The sequence below is a fragment of the Vombatus ursinus genome, unplaced genomic scaffold, assembly GCF_900497805.2.
Source record: "Vombatus ursinus unplaced genomic scaffold, bare-nosed wombat genome assembly UNPS02015175.1, whole genome shotgun sequence".
NCBI classification, from domain to species: Eukaryota; Metazoa; Chordata; class Mammalia; order Diprotodontia; family Vombatidae; genus Vombatus; species Vombatus ursinus.
Window position 1 is genome coordinate 26,501,454 of NW_020954953.1, and position 14,431 is coordinate 26,515,884.

Below are 14,431 nucleotides of genomic sequence, written 5' to 3' on the forward strand. Positions count from 1 at the left end.
AGTGTTTTCACCACCACCCCCAAATTTTTTTTTAAAAATTCTTGTCTCCGAGGTAGCTTTTTAGTTTAGATTTTTTTCCACCCTCATTTTTTCAGCCTGCTTCCTGACTGTGGGTTTGATCTTAGGGCCAGTCTGCACACTGGGCAGAATGTGCACATTGATCTTCTGTTGTTTTTTGGAGCTATTCAGGGATGTATTCTTTCCATATCTAAGGGACAGCTCAAACTGGTGACTTGTAAACTTTTAGTGCTCCCAAAGTGGTGTGAATCAGGGCAAAGTTTGATTGTTGCTCTTATGATTTGAACCCTAACCTGGGCTTGGATCTATGCAGCACCATCCCTGTGTACCTGTTTCAGTAGACTACAGTTGCACTTGGCACTTGGAGCCATCTGGAAAGTTCTGTTGGTTAAATGTGACAAATATATAGGCTTCCCTTTGGTTTGTGATTCCTGCCCTGGTTATTCCTTTGTGGGATTCAGACTGGAATGGATTGATTAGTTATGAAAAGACTGAGGCAGGGGAGATAAAATAGGAAGACAGGAGAGCTATGATGAAGAACTGAATTAAAGTGGTGTCTGTGTGAGGAAGACTCTGAAGAATGTGGAGATTGAAATGACAAGGGTTTGTCAATTGCTTCTGCTATGTGAGCTGAGGGATAATGAGCATAGAGCTTGCCATCCTCTGGGGTAAAATAATAGATTGTGATACCACCTTGATTGAAGATTATAAACCATATGTGTCCAGATCGGGAATGGGGGAAGCTTTGGCTGTTCTCATTCATATGTTTTTTAGATCCTGATTCTTCATAGTGTGGAAATCATCTTGTTCTCAAAGGCCAAAACAGTTCTCTGCCAGGTCCTACCAAGCTGTTGAGAAGAGGCTTTCAGTACAGGCTTTATTATGGACGGTATGCCCAGTGGATGCATTTTTTGGAGACATAATCTTTCAAAGGAATTTATATACTAAGAAGTAGAAGAGTTGATAGTTATGAGTTGATAGAACAAAGTATACTGAAAATATTCAGGTATTAAAATGAAAAGTTCTGATAGACTGATATGCCATGATTCAGAGTCACTAGAACATAATGCTCTTTGAGGGGGAGCTTTATCTTTATTTTGTTATCCTTACATCATCTAATCTCTGATTACATAGTAGTTGTTCAATAAATTTGGTGAATGATTAAACTTATGTCTGTTCTCGCATAAATCCATACATTGGGTAATGAATACCATTGTTTCTTTACCTTGCTTTTCTCTCTCTCTCTCTGTCTCTCTCAGGTACACAGTTCTATTGTTAATAAAACCATGTGCACTAACCAGTATAGGTTTTATTATACCTAAATTTTTATATGAGGAAACTGAGACCCACAGAGGTAAATTGTCTTTTGCATCATTGGCACCCAGATTTACGTTTTGGATCCAGCTTTTTTACCCCTACTTTACCTTATGCCTTGCCAACTATAGACAAAAGGAATTGGAGCTAGGTGGTTTAGTGGATAGAGTACTGAACCTGGAGAAAGACAGACTTGAATTCAGATGCTGATTTAGACAATTCTTAGTTGTGTAACCTTAGCCAAGTCACTTAACCTCTATCTGCCTCAATTTCCTTGATTGTAAAATGGATGGATTTTTTAAAAGACAGCAGCAGATGATTTTATGTGGAGTGCAGTTTGAGAATTTGAATTGGATGGCCTTGATCTTAATCCAAGAAGAGTTGGTACTCCCTGTTGAGATTTAATGTGAAGTCTTTATGAATGTGGAGAAGTTTTGGGACAATCATGTATGTAATATACAGAAATAACAGTAAAATAAAAGGATAGACAATCAACGTTAAAGACTCAGACAAGATTAGATGTTACGAATTTTTATCACTGTCTGCATCATCTTCTGACTTTCTCTAATAAGGTCTGAGAGTGAGGCAAATAGATGGTAGGGGTTACCTGGTGTTACTGATTGATGGAGTATAGATTTGCGTAGTAGAGGGTTGAGAAGCCTTTATAATGTTAACATCCTCAGGCTAGATAGGGGAGGCAAGTGAAGCCAAAAGGAATCTTATTGGGAAACCAGGATGAGAGAAGTCTGAGTATGAAAAGACTGATTTCCCTAAGTTTGGGGGAATGTGAAACTTGAAAAGAAAGGGGTTGTGGTTGTGTCTAAGGGCAAGTCAGAGTTCACTTTTGTCTCCAAGGTTGTACTCCTGACTAGATTTAACCTTCATGTTAGAAGTTCTTTTCACCCTGGAAGCTCCCTTTACTCCCTGGGCTTCTTTAACTGAAAGTACCCTTCTGACCCCTGTCTCTGATTGGTTTCTCCTAGTATCTTCTTTGGGAAGGATTTGGGAAGGGACTATTTTATCTTATAATTTTTAATTTGTTGAATAACTAGATTAATCAAGTAGTGTTTTTATGAGATCTGGAAACAGATCATTTAACTTAAGTTTTACCTTTGCTAGATTAGAAAACTAAGGCCAAGGGAGGTGAATTATTTGCTTAAAGTAGTAAAGTAGAAATGACTGGTACCCAGGTATTCTAATTTGTAATCCAGTGTTATTTCTACATATGCTGTCCTTCTCTATTCTGGGATGTGTAGATAATAATTTCATACAGAACTACTCTTGAAGATATTCACTAAATGGATTTCTTTGTGCTCACCCCATTGCACACACACTCACTCATACCTGTATGATAGAATTTCACAAAACAGAACCAACTTCGATATCACATAAACTGATTTAGTTATAGAAGTACCATAAGGGCCTTGTAATGAGGTAGACTCATTTATAATCCTGTCCCCATTGCATGGATCTCAAGGGTCTTATTAAAACAATTTATTACTAGTTTTGCCTATACAAACTTGATATTGTTATTCCATTTAAAACATGTTCTGAGTATGGTGCTATTGAATAAGATAAACCCTCCCCACCCCTCCTCACCAGCTGATTGGCTTAATTTCTGATTTCCCAAAAGGCTACTCTATTTGTTGAAATTTTGCTGAGGTCAGGTATTGTCAATAATTTTTACATTCTAACAACTCTGAAAGACTAAAGAAGAGGAAGACTGTTAGTGGAAGCCTATATCAGTACTTGAGGTGCGGAATGAGAGCAGCCTTTCCAGACTTGTCCTATGTGTTGATTGGTTTTACTTGATTGGATTTGTTTATTAAAAGGAAGCATCTATGGGGTGGGAAGAGGAAGGGTGAATTAGTGAGTAAGTAAAGAAGGACAAAAAAAGAGGAAAAAAAGTTCAGAAGGCAACTGCTAACAGCATGATTTTTATTACTACCTTGTGAAATTTAATATTTTTAATAAAAAATACAAATTATACATAACAAGTTGATATATTATCCTTAAAGAAGTCTTTATGCTGCATTGGTTGTATTGTTGACAATGATTAAATTCATTTAAAAAATTAAAAATACATTTTTCTTGTACTAGCAAATATTCTGGTAGCTGATAAATTTTTTTTTTTTTTTTTTTTACCCTTAACAGAAATTAGCAGAGTACGAAAAGACATGTATAATGACACTTTAAATGGGAGTACAGAGAAAAGGAGTGCAGAGCTCCCTGATGCTGTGGGACCTATTGTTCAGTTACAAGAGAAACTCTACGTGCCTGTAAAAGAATACCCCGATGTAAGTAGCAACTTGTCTATTGCATCATCTTCTCGGTTTGACTTCTTGTTGTAGGGAGATAACACTATTGAGAAGCTTAACACCACTATGCCTCAAATATATTTATATGAACTTTGGGGAGTAGAAATGTGGATGGTTTGAAATGGCAGTTAATAAAGAGATTTTTTGATTTAACTTTTTAATTTCATTTTTCTTTCTTTCGGCTACATGTTTGTTTTAGACATTTATGTCATACCAAATAAGGAAGACACATTTTGAAGAAATGATTTACAATTAATTAGGAATAGTTGGGAAAAAAAATCTTTTTGTCTTGCTTAGTTCCTAATTCTGTCTTGCCACCCTTTCAGTTTTGTAGATAGGAAGTTTTTTTTTCTTACATTTAGGCAAATTTTTTGTCTAAAGAAAGATGGAATGGAAAGGTGGTAAAATGTTTTTTTTTCTTGTAAGGAGTTGATTTTGTTTGTGAATGCTTGAATGTGCAATATGTAAGTTCTTAAGAAATCACTACAAACTATATCACTGAACTGCAAAGCAAATAAATCTTTTCCCAGTGCAGATGATCAAATATTGATTTGTGAACATATTTAAGTGTGAAGATGGTATATGACTTTTGGATTAATCCAGAAATTCACAGACTTCTTTTCAAGAAGACTTTGAATAGGCACAAAATTTGTGGTTAAAAATTTGAACAATCTGTGGATAGAGCACCGGCCCTGAAATCAGGAGCACCTGAGTTCAAATCAATCCTCAGACCAAACACTTGACACTAACTGTGTGACCCTGGGCAAGTCACTTAACCCCAATTGCCTAAAAATAAAAAATTTGGACAATCTGCCTTAAAATAACCCTTAGAAGTAATCATTAGCCAATTTAAGAATTTCTAAGCTTAAAAATGGTACAATTTGGTCATCAAATGTATTTAATGTATGTGAAGGAATATAAAAGTATTTCAAACTTAGTTCACGTGAAAGGATATAAAAACATTTTAAAACATTTGTTCTTTGACGTAATCCCTACAATGACAGAATAGCAGATATTTCTTCAAAGAATATATGTTTTAAGAATTTTTAAAGAGTTTTTTGTGGAAATACGAGCTTGTGAATTTTAATGAAATTTTAATATTTTTAATATTAATTCAGCTGTTTTTGTGGGGAGTTAGATGGTTCAATTTATAGTGTACTGGGCCTAGAGTCAGGAAGGCTTGAATTCAAATTTATCCTCAGATACTTTCTAGCTACATGACTGTGGGCAAATCACTTAACCTCTGTTTGCCTTCATTTTCTTATTTAGGGTTGTTGTAAGGCTCAAATGACATATTTGTAAAGGTCTTAATGCAGTACCTGGCACATAGTATTATGTAAAATCTAGCTGCAGTTATTATTTTTATAAGGCACTTGTGATACTAAGACCGGTTTAATTGTGCTCAAAATTTTAGCCTTTTGTTCTATAAATCATGGTAAAAGAGACAAATTAGCTCTGTATAGTTGTGTAAGCTATGAAGTAGAGGTACTAGAACCATTCAATATTTGAGGTGAGAAGAATTAAAGTAATTTTTGAGAAACCCTAGTTGCAGATGTGGGAACTAAAAGATAAGGAAGCCTGTGAAAAAATTTTTTCTAGCACATTCCCACTTTAAACTTAACAAATTTAAGGTTGTGGAAATTGATCATGTTACATTCAATATATAAAAATGTAACTTGTCACAACTCTTCTTAATTAAAAAGGGAATCTTTGTATGAATTACTACATCTTAATGAGACAGTCAAAGATTGTATTAAGGTTTCTCCCTATTAAGTTATTCAACCATCTAAACTCTCCTTCACTGCTTATACCACATACAGTACAGTTCATACATTTTTGGAATATAACCTCTGAGGTTGTATCTTCCAACTCTGAGATTTTGAGATGTGAAATTAGTGTCATGAAATCTGTTAGAAAGAGTCAAGGAGGAGGTGGTAAAATGCTACAAGTAAAATAAGAATGAAGAATGAAAAGAGACATTGATTGGTGAGGCGGTGTAGTTGTTGTGCCACTAAAAAAAGCACTGAATTTAGAGTCTGGGTTTGAATCCCACCTTTGTTACTTTCTTTGTGATAGTACGCAAGGCACTTGTCTTCTGTGGGACCCAGTTCCTCATCTTATGGGGGGATTGGACTAGATGATCTCTAATGTCTATTTCAGCTCTAAATCTATGATCCTGTTACTTGGCATATAAGGAAATTATAACATTGAAGAAAGTGGTTTCATTAGATGTTACTGGATTTCTAGAAGCTCAGTTGCCTGTCATTGAAGAGTGAGGATATATTAAGGAAATAGGGTCAGGGAGTTTATTCTTCCTTGAGTTGAGTTTTCATAGAGAAAAGAACGATAGCTTCAGAAGTCAGGTATTCTAATCATTTTTTGTTCTGTATGAATAGTTTTTCAAAGATAGAAAGATACGGATAGAAAGCTATGAACATTTTTTTTAATTGTGAGCAAGGAGAGGAGACTGTTTTGGGGAAGTAGCAGTTGATGACACCTGAAAGGTAAAGCAGGTTCTAGAATTCCTTGGGGATACAGACAATAAGAAGGTGATAGGGAGCTGGCTGGAATTGAGAAATGTGCTCAAGGATTTTGTGCTAGTAGCAGGCACCAGTCCCACAGCTTTCATCTTAACCATTTGTCCTCTTGTCTGACCCCTATGCTTTTGGGAACTGTTGTTCCAAACTATGAAAGTTACTCTGGTATCCTAGAGCTAGACAAGATTCACTTCACTGTTTCACAAGTTGGAAAGATTAGGAAAAGAGTCACTTTTTAGGGAGAAGTTTCTGGCATTCTAAGATGGAATTCAATTAATTTTCTCTTATAAGTATCACATTATACTTGGTGTCTAGTTTTGAAAATCCTATTACTGCAATTTAATTTTACCAATGATAAACTTTAAATATGACATTGTATACAAAATACTTAGTAAACCTTAAAGTATTATCAGCATCATCATCGTTATAGTATTTTGTAGACTTTTCTAGGAACATAAAATTTATTTATATGAATTTTGAGTGTCAACCAATTGATGAATGAACTTTTGGAAAATATTGAGAATTTTAAATCTTTAATTGTTATTAATGAGTATATACTTAGCATAGACATTAGAGATTAAGAGGGAAGGGAAAGGTAATAAGCATTTATATAGAGTCTACTATGTGCCACTATGCCAAGCATTTTATAAATATTTTCTCATTACATTCTCACAACAACTCTTCGAGGTAGGTGCTTATTACTCCCATTTTACAATTGAAGAAACTGAGGCAAGCAGGTTAAATGACTTGCTTAGGGTAGTATGACTTGTAAATGTCTGAGGCTTGAGTAGAAAAAAGGTACTCCTGACTTTAGTGCTATATCCACTGTGCCTGCGGCCTAGAGAGACAAATGACTTGTCCAAAGTCACTAAGTAATATTGCAGAGCCAAGGTCTGAATCTAAAGTCATGTGATTCCAAATCTGATGCTTGTGGAAAATCCATAACACCATAGTGCTTCTTTTAGTCTATATTATTTTAATGGTATAGTTGAATTAGGGTTGTAAAACTTTGAATAACAATCCTACAAGTTCTGCAAATAGAATGAGTTCCCTCAGTTGGGGAAGGGGAGGGAATAAGCATTTATATAGAGCCTACTATGTGCCACTGTGCCAAGTACTTTACAATTACTTCACTTGATCCTCACAACTCTGCGAGATATGTGCTGCTATTATCATTCTACAGTTGGGGAAACTGAGAAAATCAGGTTAAGTGATTTGCCCAGGGTCACATAGTTAAGTGTCTGATGCCAGGTTTGAACTTAAGTCTTGACTCCAGGCCCAGAATTTTATTCATTTTGCCACTAGCTGCTTCAGTAAGAAATGGTTTCTCTCTAATTGTAGTTATTAAGACAAAGGCTGAATGACAACTTGTTGGATATGATGTAGATTATGTGTCATTAGACTAGATAGCCATGGAAATTCCTTGGTCTTTGTGACTGAGAACTGAGTCATAGCTCAGCCATCCACAAAATTGCATAAGTTAAGAACCCTTAGAAATAAAATTTAAAGCAGATTCATAACAGGTGGGGTAATTTATAAGTTTTAATATTCATAACAGTTGGACTATTCAGCCTCTTCCAAGATGCTTCACTTCTTAAAATCCATTCAACAGATACATAAAATTGAAAGTCATAGATTAGTAAATGTTGTTTTATTGTCATTTCATCTTCATTGGAGTTAAGATAAAAAAAGTTCCTGAGAAAAGGCACTGTCTTTCTAGAGGTTTGTTTTTTTTAAATAATATGTGTGATATTGCATAGGTAGATGAAATGCTTTTTTATTTGAATTTTTTTTTAAAAATTGATTTAAGTTCATTTTTTTAAATTCACTGAAAGAATATTTGGATCAGCTGCCAAACTAGGACAAGATTTGGAGATTGACATATACCTCATCTTGGTCCTGTGTAGCCATTCTTCTAGGTCTTTGTATTTTGAAAGTTTTTTATCCCAAATAATATTAAGATCATATCAATTGGTTATGGCAACAACCATTAAAAAAACTTACGAATTTATTCATGTTATGTCAAACAGATTGTGGGCAACGATTTTGTCTAAGATCTGGTACAGTGTATTGAGTCCTCAATGATATTTTGAGGCTTATAATTGTAGTATGTGGCTGTGTGTTCAGATATTTTATGAAAGAGAATCCTGATTGTTCTTGGATGGTTTTGATTTCTTTTTCTAGGTCTCTTTATTTTTCATACATGTTGCTAAATTTTTGCAACCTACAAAAGTGAAATTCTTCCAGGCTTGCTGTTTCCTGCCATAATCTAAATTAAGTTTGTGTTCCTTAATGATAGCCCCTTTCTGTTGTTGATGATGGAGATGATGTAGACTTGAATCACTATCATAAATCTGCTTCTGTAAAACAAATCAGTAGATTTATTTTGCTCAACCATTTTGTTTAGATACTTCTCTCTGATATCTTGGTTAACATGTGGAATGTTGGCCATGGAAGGCCTGACTTTCATTTCAAATCTTGTATCTTACTATTTTAGTAGGAACCAATTGGAAGTAAGACAATTTTCATAATTTTTGGACACATGTAATGGTGTATACCTATTGTATGCTTTTACTACTTGGTGAAATGATATCTTGTTCCAGAATTTTTTCTAAAAGCATTAAATGTGTTATGAGAACATCTTATTGATGAACAAGTGTTAATTTTTCCCTCTTATTAGGATTATGGACCTTTGTTTATGAATATTATACAGTTTTATCATTATTATCGTCTTGTTCTCATCTTTCCTTGATGGATTTCAGATAGCAATGGTCCAGGGACATGTCCTTGCTGTTGTTTTATGTTATGTTTACTGTTCAAATAAATTTTTTTTCTTGTGGAATTAAAAGATAATCAGGATGTAAGCTCATCCTCCCTGAAAACTTTCTTAGTAAAACTTGAGCAGTAAATAGGACAGTAAGATCACTATGTGTCTCATCCAGTTCCCACATGATTTTGTTTTCTGTTACTGTGTATATTTTGAAAACTTCGTTCCATATAGTTTGGTGATTATGAACATTTGGTATAGTTATATCTATGAAAATTACCATTCTTAAGTTTTTGGATCATTATTATATTTAGTTAATAGTGATAATGTTCTTGTTCCACTATAGCTTTTCATTGAGTTCTTAGATACTTTGAGGTATAATTCTAGGTGCTAGCTTGGTGGCTTGGTTGAGAGTGGAGGCCCTAAAGTGGGAAAGACTTGAATTCAGACCTGCCTCAGACACTTACTAGCCGTGTGATCCTGGGCAAGTCACTTCAACGCTGTCCGCCTCAGTTTTCTCATCTGTAAAATGGAAATAATAACAGCATGCACTTCACAGATTGTTGTTTATCAATTTGGATCATTTTATATATATATACACACACACACACACACACACACACACACATTATTATATATATATAAAGTTTCATAAACATCTATGTATGTGTGTACGTAAATCAACAAGGATTTTATTAAGTGCCTTCTTGCAGCTTTCTTTACATTATGTGTCTTGCTATGAGTTCAGTAGGTGCCAAATTTTTGCAACCTTAAATTACATTGCACAGTTTCTACCAATCGTTTCCATTATCTATATTGATCAATAAGTATTAGCTCCTTAAGGACAACCCTTCTGTGGTTTTTTTGTTTGTTTGTTTTGCTTTCTTTTGTTGTTGTTGTGACAACGAACTGGTTCTGAATTGCCATCATAACCTTTCTTTTTTGACGAATTCTTATGACTCCACCACTTGTTTCAAACTTCTTTGGCAACGTAGTATTGACTGAGTTCACATGGCTATGTTATTGTAAAAAATCCAACCCTGTGCACCTCCATTGTTTAGTGACCAGCTAATCTTCTGTTTTAAGAATTTTAATTTTAAGACTCTTCATTTTGGTAAAGAACTTAATATTAAATCTTTGTGCAGTTGCATTGTGTTTAAAGTTGTTTATGTGTTTGTGAGAAGTACTTTTAAAAGCAGTCATGGTCTGATTTTCAGTTTGATCAGTGTACATTAAGGCTAGTATTGCGTAGGACCTAATCACTTAACGTGTATTTTTGTTATTTACCTTTGATTTCAGGATGTCAGAAAGCCGCTTAGTACATTCAGCCATAGCCGAGGCCTTGATTGCCTTTATGTTTGATGCATCAAACAATTTGTACATACATACATGTGCCTTCATCCTTTGGTTCACTGCAGTCTCTGGATTCATGCGTAAAATTTACTCACTATCTTTCCTTGGCATACATTACAAATTTTATACTCACTAAATTTATATTATATTTTTATGTCATATCATTGAAGAAGATTCAATGAGAGGAAAGTGCTATTTGAGATTTTTTCAGTGGAAAAATTTTTTCAATCATCTATATCATGTAGTTAGTAAGATTTTAATTTGAATTCTTTGACTTAGAAACTATATTTAGTTCTTTTTAAAAAATTAATTTATTTACTTTTAGTTTTCAACATTCACTTCCACAAGATTTTGAGTTCCAAATTTTCTCCCCATCTCGTCGCTCCCCCCACCCCTATACTTAGTTCTTTTTAGGAAAGATGATACTGGATTTAACCATAGGCAGAACCATAATGGATTTAAAATAATCTTCTTGAAAAATGTCATGTTTTGTATCATTTGTTCTTACTATTATGTTGGTGATATATTTTAAACAGCAAACAATTTTCTATGTGCATATAAAATATCCAACATTCTCGCTATACTCAATTGCATTTTATATAATTCTAATACACGAATAAAACATGCATCAAAGATTTGGTGGTGATAGTCTGTAAAGGTAATGTTATAGTGCTTTTGGGTGGTTTGTTTAATTGTTATATAAAAGAATTATGTTATCCTGTATATACCTGAGATTTCTTGGTATAGTTCTTTTTTCGAAAAGGTAACTTTTTTTTTGTTCCTTTCATTTATAAATTTATTTGGCAGATGGAAGCTGTGTGCTTTATATAAAATATGGAAACACATAATTGACCTATATTTGGAGATTTCTCTAGTGTTATCCAAAATTTTGTTTATTGTTGTTTTTTGTTTTGGTGAGGCAGTCAGGGTTAACACAACTAGTGTCAAGTGTCTGAGGCTGGATTTGAACTCATGTTCTCCTGACTCCAGGGCTAGTGGTCTATCCACTGCTCCACCCAGCTGCTCCTGTTCTCCAAATTTTGGCAATACATTTGTGATGCTTTTTGAAAAGAAAGTTTATTCATCTATGTGGAAGCTTGTAAAGTTGTTATTGCCATCATTGTCATTTATGGGAAATGTGTTGTTTGGAAATTAAATATGTTGATTGGGGTCCAACTTATGGGGAAAATTCCCAGGATGAAGTAGGCTTAGAGTTAGAGGTTTAATGAGTGCTAGGGGGAAGGGTGTTCATGATTCCATTTCCTTCTCACCATGGAACTTAACTCAGAATCTGTGTGTTTGGTACATCCCTTTGCCCTGGTGGCCCATTGGTGAATTCCTCCCCGGAGCCTTCCAAGCCTGGCATACTTCATTCCTCTCTTTGGCTCAGCATCTGACTCTCTAAACTTCACCATTATCCTCCCATCCTCCACCTTATGGTATTATCTTTACCCAGTTAGGTTCTTGAAGGCAAGGAGTCTTTCTTTTTACTTGTCTTTGTGTTCCTAACACTTAGCACAGTGCCAGGCATATATAAGTGCTTCATAAATAGTGGTGGACATGGTTGCTTGTTGCTGTTCCTTTTGTTACTGTTTGTTGAGCAGAGATTCAGAGGTGGCTAAGGAAGGATATTTAGATTTCATAGAATTGCAGAATTTTAGGATTGGGAGGGACCAGATGGTCCTATATCTTAAAAAGAAACTCCATTTCAACACACTTAACAAATAGTATCCTAAATAGTCTTCTTATTAATCAGTGCCTTATTTAATTACCGTGTGTTGACATCCTTGATGATTATAAGTATAGCAAATGTAGAACTGAGGTCAAGTTTTCGATCAAGCCCCTGAATGGATTTGGATTTGGATCAATTTATCATTAATTTTATATTAAAACCACAAATGTGCAGCTCTCATTTTGATAAAGGCCCTTCCTAAGCAGAACAAAATTTATTTGTATTCTACTTTATTGCAGTTCTTTTTGCTTTAACAAAGCAAATTTTATTTGAAGTATAGCCATCTATATTGCTTTTAAAGTAAGATTTTCTTTTTCTAATTAAGAAAATTTTTTTTTTAATTCCAAATTTCTCCCTTCACCGTGTCCCCAAGCATTGAGAAGGCAAGAATTATGATGGCCGTTATGCTTATGAAGTCATGCAAAACATTTACACGTTAGCTAGATTAAGGAGTGGGGGGGGCGGCAAGAAAAATGAAGAAAGTTTAAAAAAATGCTTCCATATATAATCATCTGTTTTTTTCCTCTGGAGGTGGATAGCATTTTTCATCATGAGTTCTTTGGAATTATGGATAATTGTATTGGTTAGAGTAGCTAAGTCATTCACGGTTGATTTTTATTAAAATATTGTTGGTATTGTGTACAGTGTACTCATAGTTCTGCTCACTTCCTTTTATATCAGTTTATATGTCTGCTCAGATTTTTCTGAAACCATCCCCTTCATCATTTCTTATAGCACAGTACTATTCCATCACAGTCATAGACCACAACTTGTTCATCCATTCCCCAATTGATGAGCAGCTCCTCAATGTCCAAATCTTTGCGACCAAAAAAAAAGTTGCTATAAATATTTTGGTACATTTCCTTTTCATTTTCCTTTTTTTTTTCTTCTCTTTTTGGAGTACAGATCTTACGACATTGCTAGGTTAAAAGTTATTCAGTTTTTTATAGCCCTTTAGGTATAGTTCCAAATTTTTAAACGTGTTTTTGTTTCCTCTTCAGAACTCTCTGGGAAGTCTTCCAGGTGTTAACTTTCTCACCTCACTGACTTGACTCTCACAGTTTCTTCCCAAGGTCATGTCTTGTTTGTGATAACATTTTCATTCCATTGGTCCAGCTTGTCTACTTTTGTCAGAAATAGTCACTGGAAGTGACTGATTGCCTGATTTTTCAAAGCACTGCTAGATTAATTTCTTTTTAATACCTGTGATGTGCCCAACATTTGATATGTTTAAGCATGTGGCCACAGAAATCACTTAAAGAATCTGAAGATGATTTTTTAAAATGAACTGAAAATATAAATCCCAACACATTAATTTTTTAGTTTTCTTTGAACATTTAAATCAAAGGCACTTTTTGATACTTTCAACTGTAATCATTTGGCAAAACTAATCATTTTCTGATTAGTTACGAATACTATTATTTCAATACATTCATAATAGAAATTTTTATCTTTAATGTAAAGTTTTATAAAGGCAAATGGAAATGTGTACCTTAATAATGTGGGAGAAGCCTGTGATTTTTATTTAAAAGAAAATACAGCATTGACAAATAACAGCAGTCACATATTGTGACTATGTCCTTTAAGCCTTATCCTCTGAAATTAACATGCCACTTTGCAGATTTATAATTGTTGAGCCACAGAGAAGGTCTGCACTTAAATAGGGGGTTAATTAATGTTTTTTTCCTCCCTTCTTTTGGCCTTTAGAGTTGCACTTAGCTTAGGCTGTTTGAAATGATTTTCTCTGAAAGTGTTGTGACATTGTTTTAATTGAATGAAGCTGCAGAACTGGCATGATAAATCAACACAGAATGAATTCTAATGCTGTGCAAACGATATTAACTTGGAAATTGGTTGCAGTAGACAAAGCAGCTGCTATGATTAATTTTTTTTTCATTCCCTGCTTAAACCATTTTAAGAAAGATGACCTTGACAGTCTCAATTATGATAATATTAGGATCCTAGTGGTATGTTTTTTCAAGGCCTGATTCTTTATTGGTCCTTGAGCAGCATATACTGCTACGTTTTTGAATTTGTAAAATTACTTTTTATTCCACATACTTTTTTGTCTGTTTTTTTTTATGGTAATTCTGATTACATGACCTACCATCTGATAGTTGTCTCTTTTTTTCCTCATCCAAAATGCTTTTTCTACAGGGTCTTAATATTTTGACAGAAAAAAGGAGTATCATTAAGTTTTAGTTTGTGGTGTTGGGGCAAAAGACTAGATCAAAAAGAGTTATTATACCTGTTTCTTCCTCTACAAAGCATTTATTTTACCAGTTTTGCATTATGCCATGTGCTTATAGATTTGTTTTCTGGAGAATCAATTGTAGCATATGCTTCCAGGTAGCAAGCTTTTTTTTTTTTTTTTTTTTTTTTTTTTTTTTTT

The 14,431-nt window shown here is 34.2% G+C and overlaps 1 protein-coding gene across 5 annotated transcripts in view; it reads left to right on the forward strand.

Annotated features, from left to right (window-relative positions):
• LOC114031420 (protein quaking) overlaps positions 1 to 14,431 on the forward strand; it is a 193,290-nt gene that overhangs the window by 58,986 nt on the left and 119,873 nt on the right. For all 5 annotated transcript variants that reach the window (XM_027846494.1, XM_027846493.1, XM_027846495.1 and 2 more), the window contains exon 2: positions 3,487 to 3,629. In XM_027846494.1, coding sequence (XP_027702295.1) covers positions 3,487 to 3,629 — 143 coding nt within the window. The remainder of the gene's footprint in view (positions 1 to 3,486; positions 3,630 to 14,431) is intronic.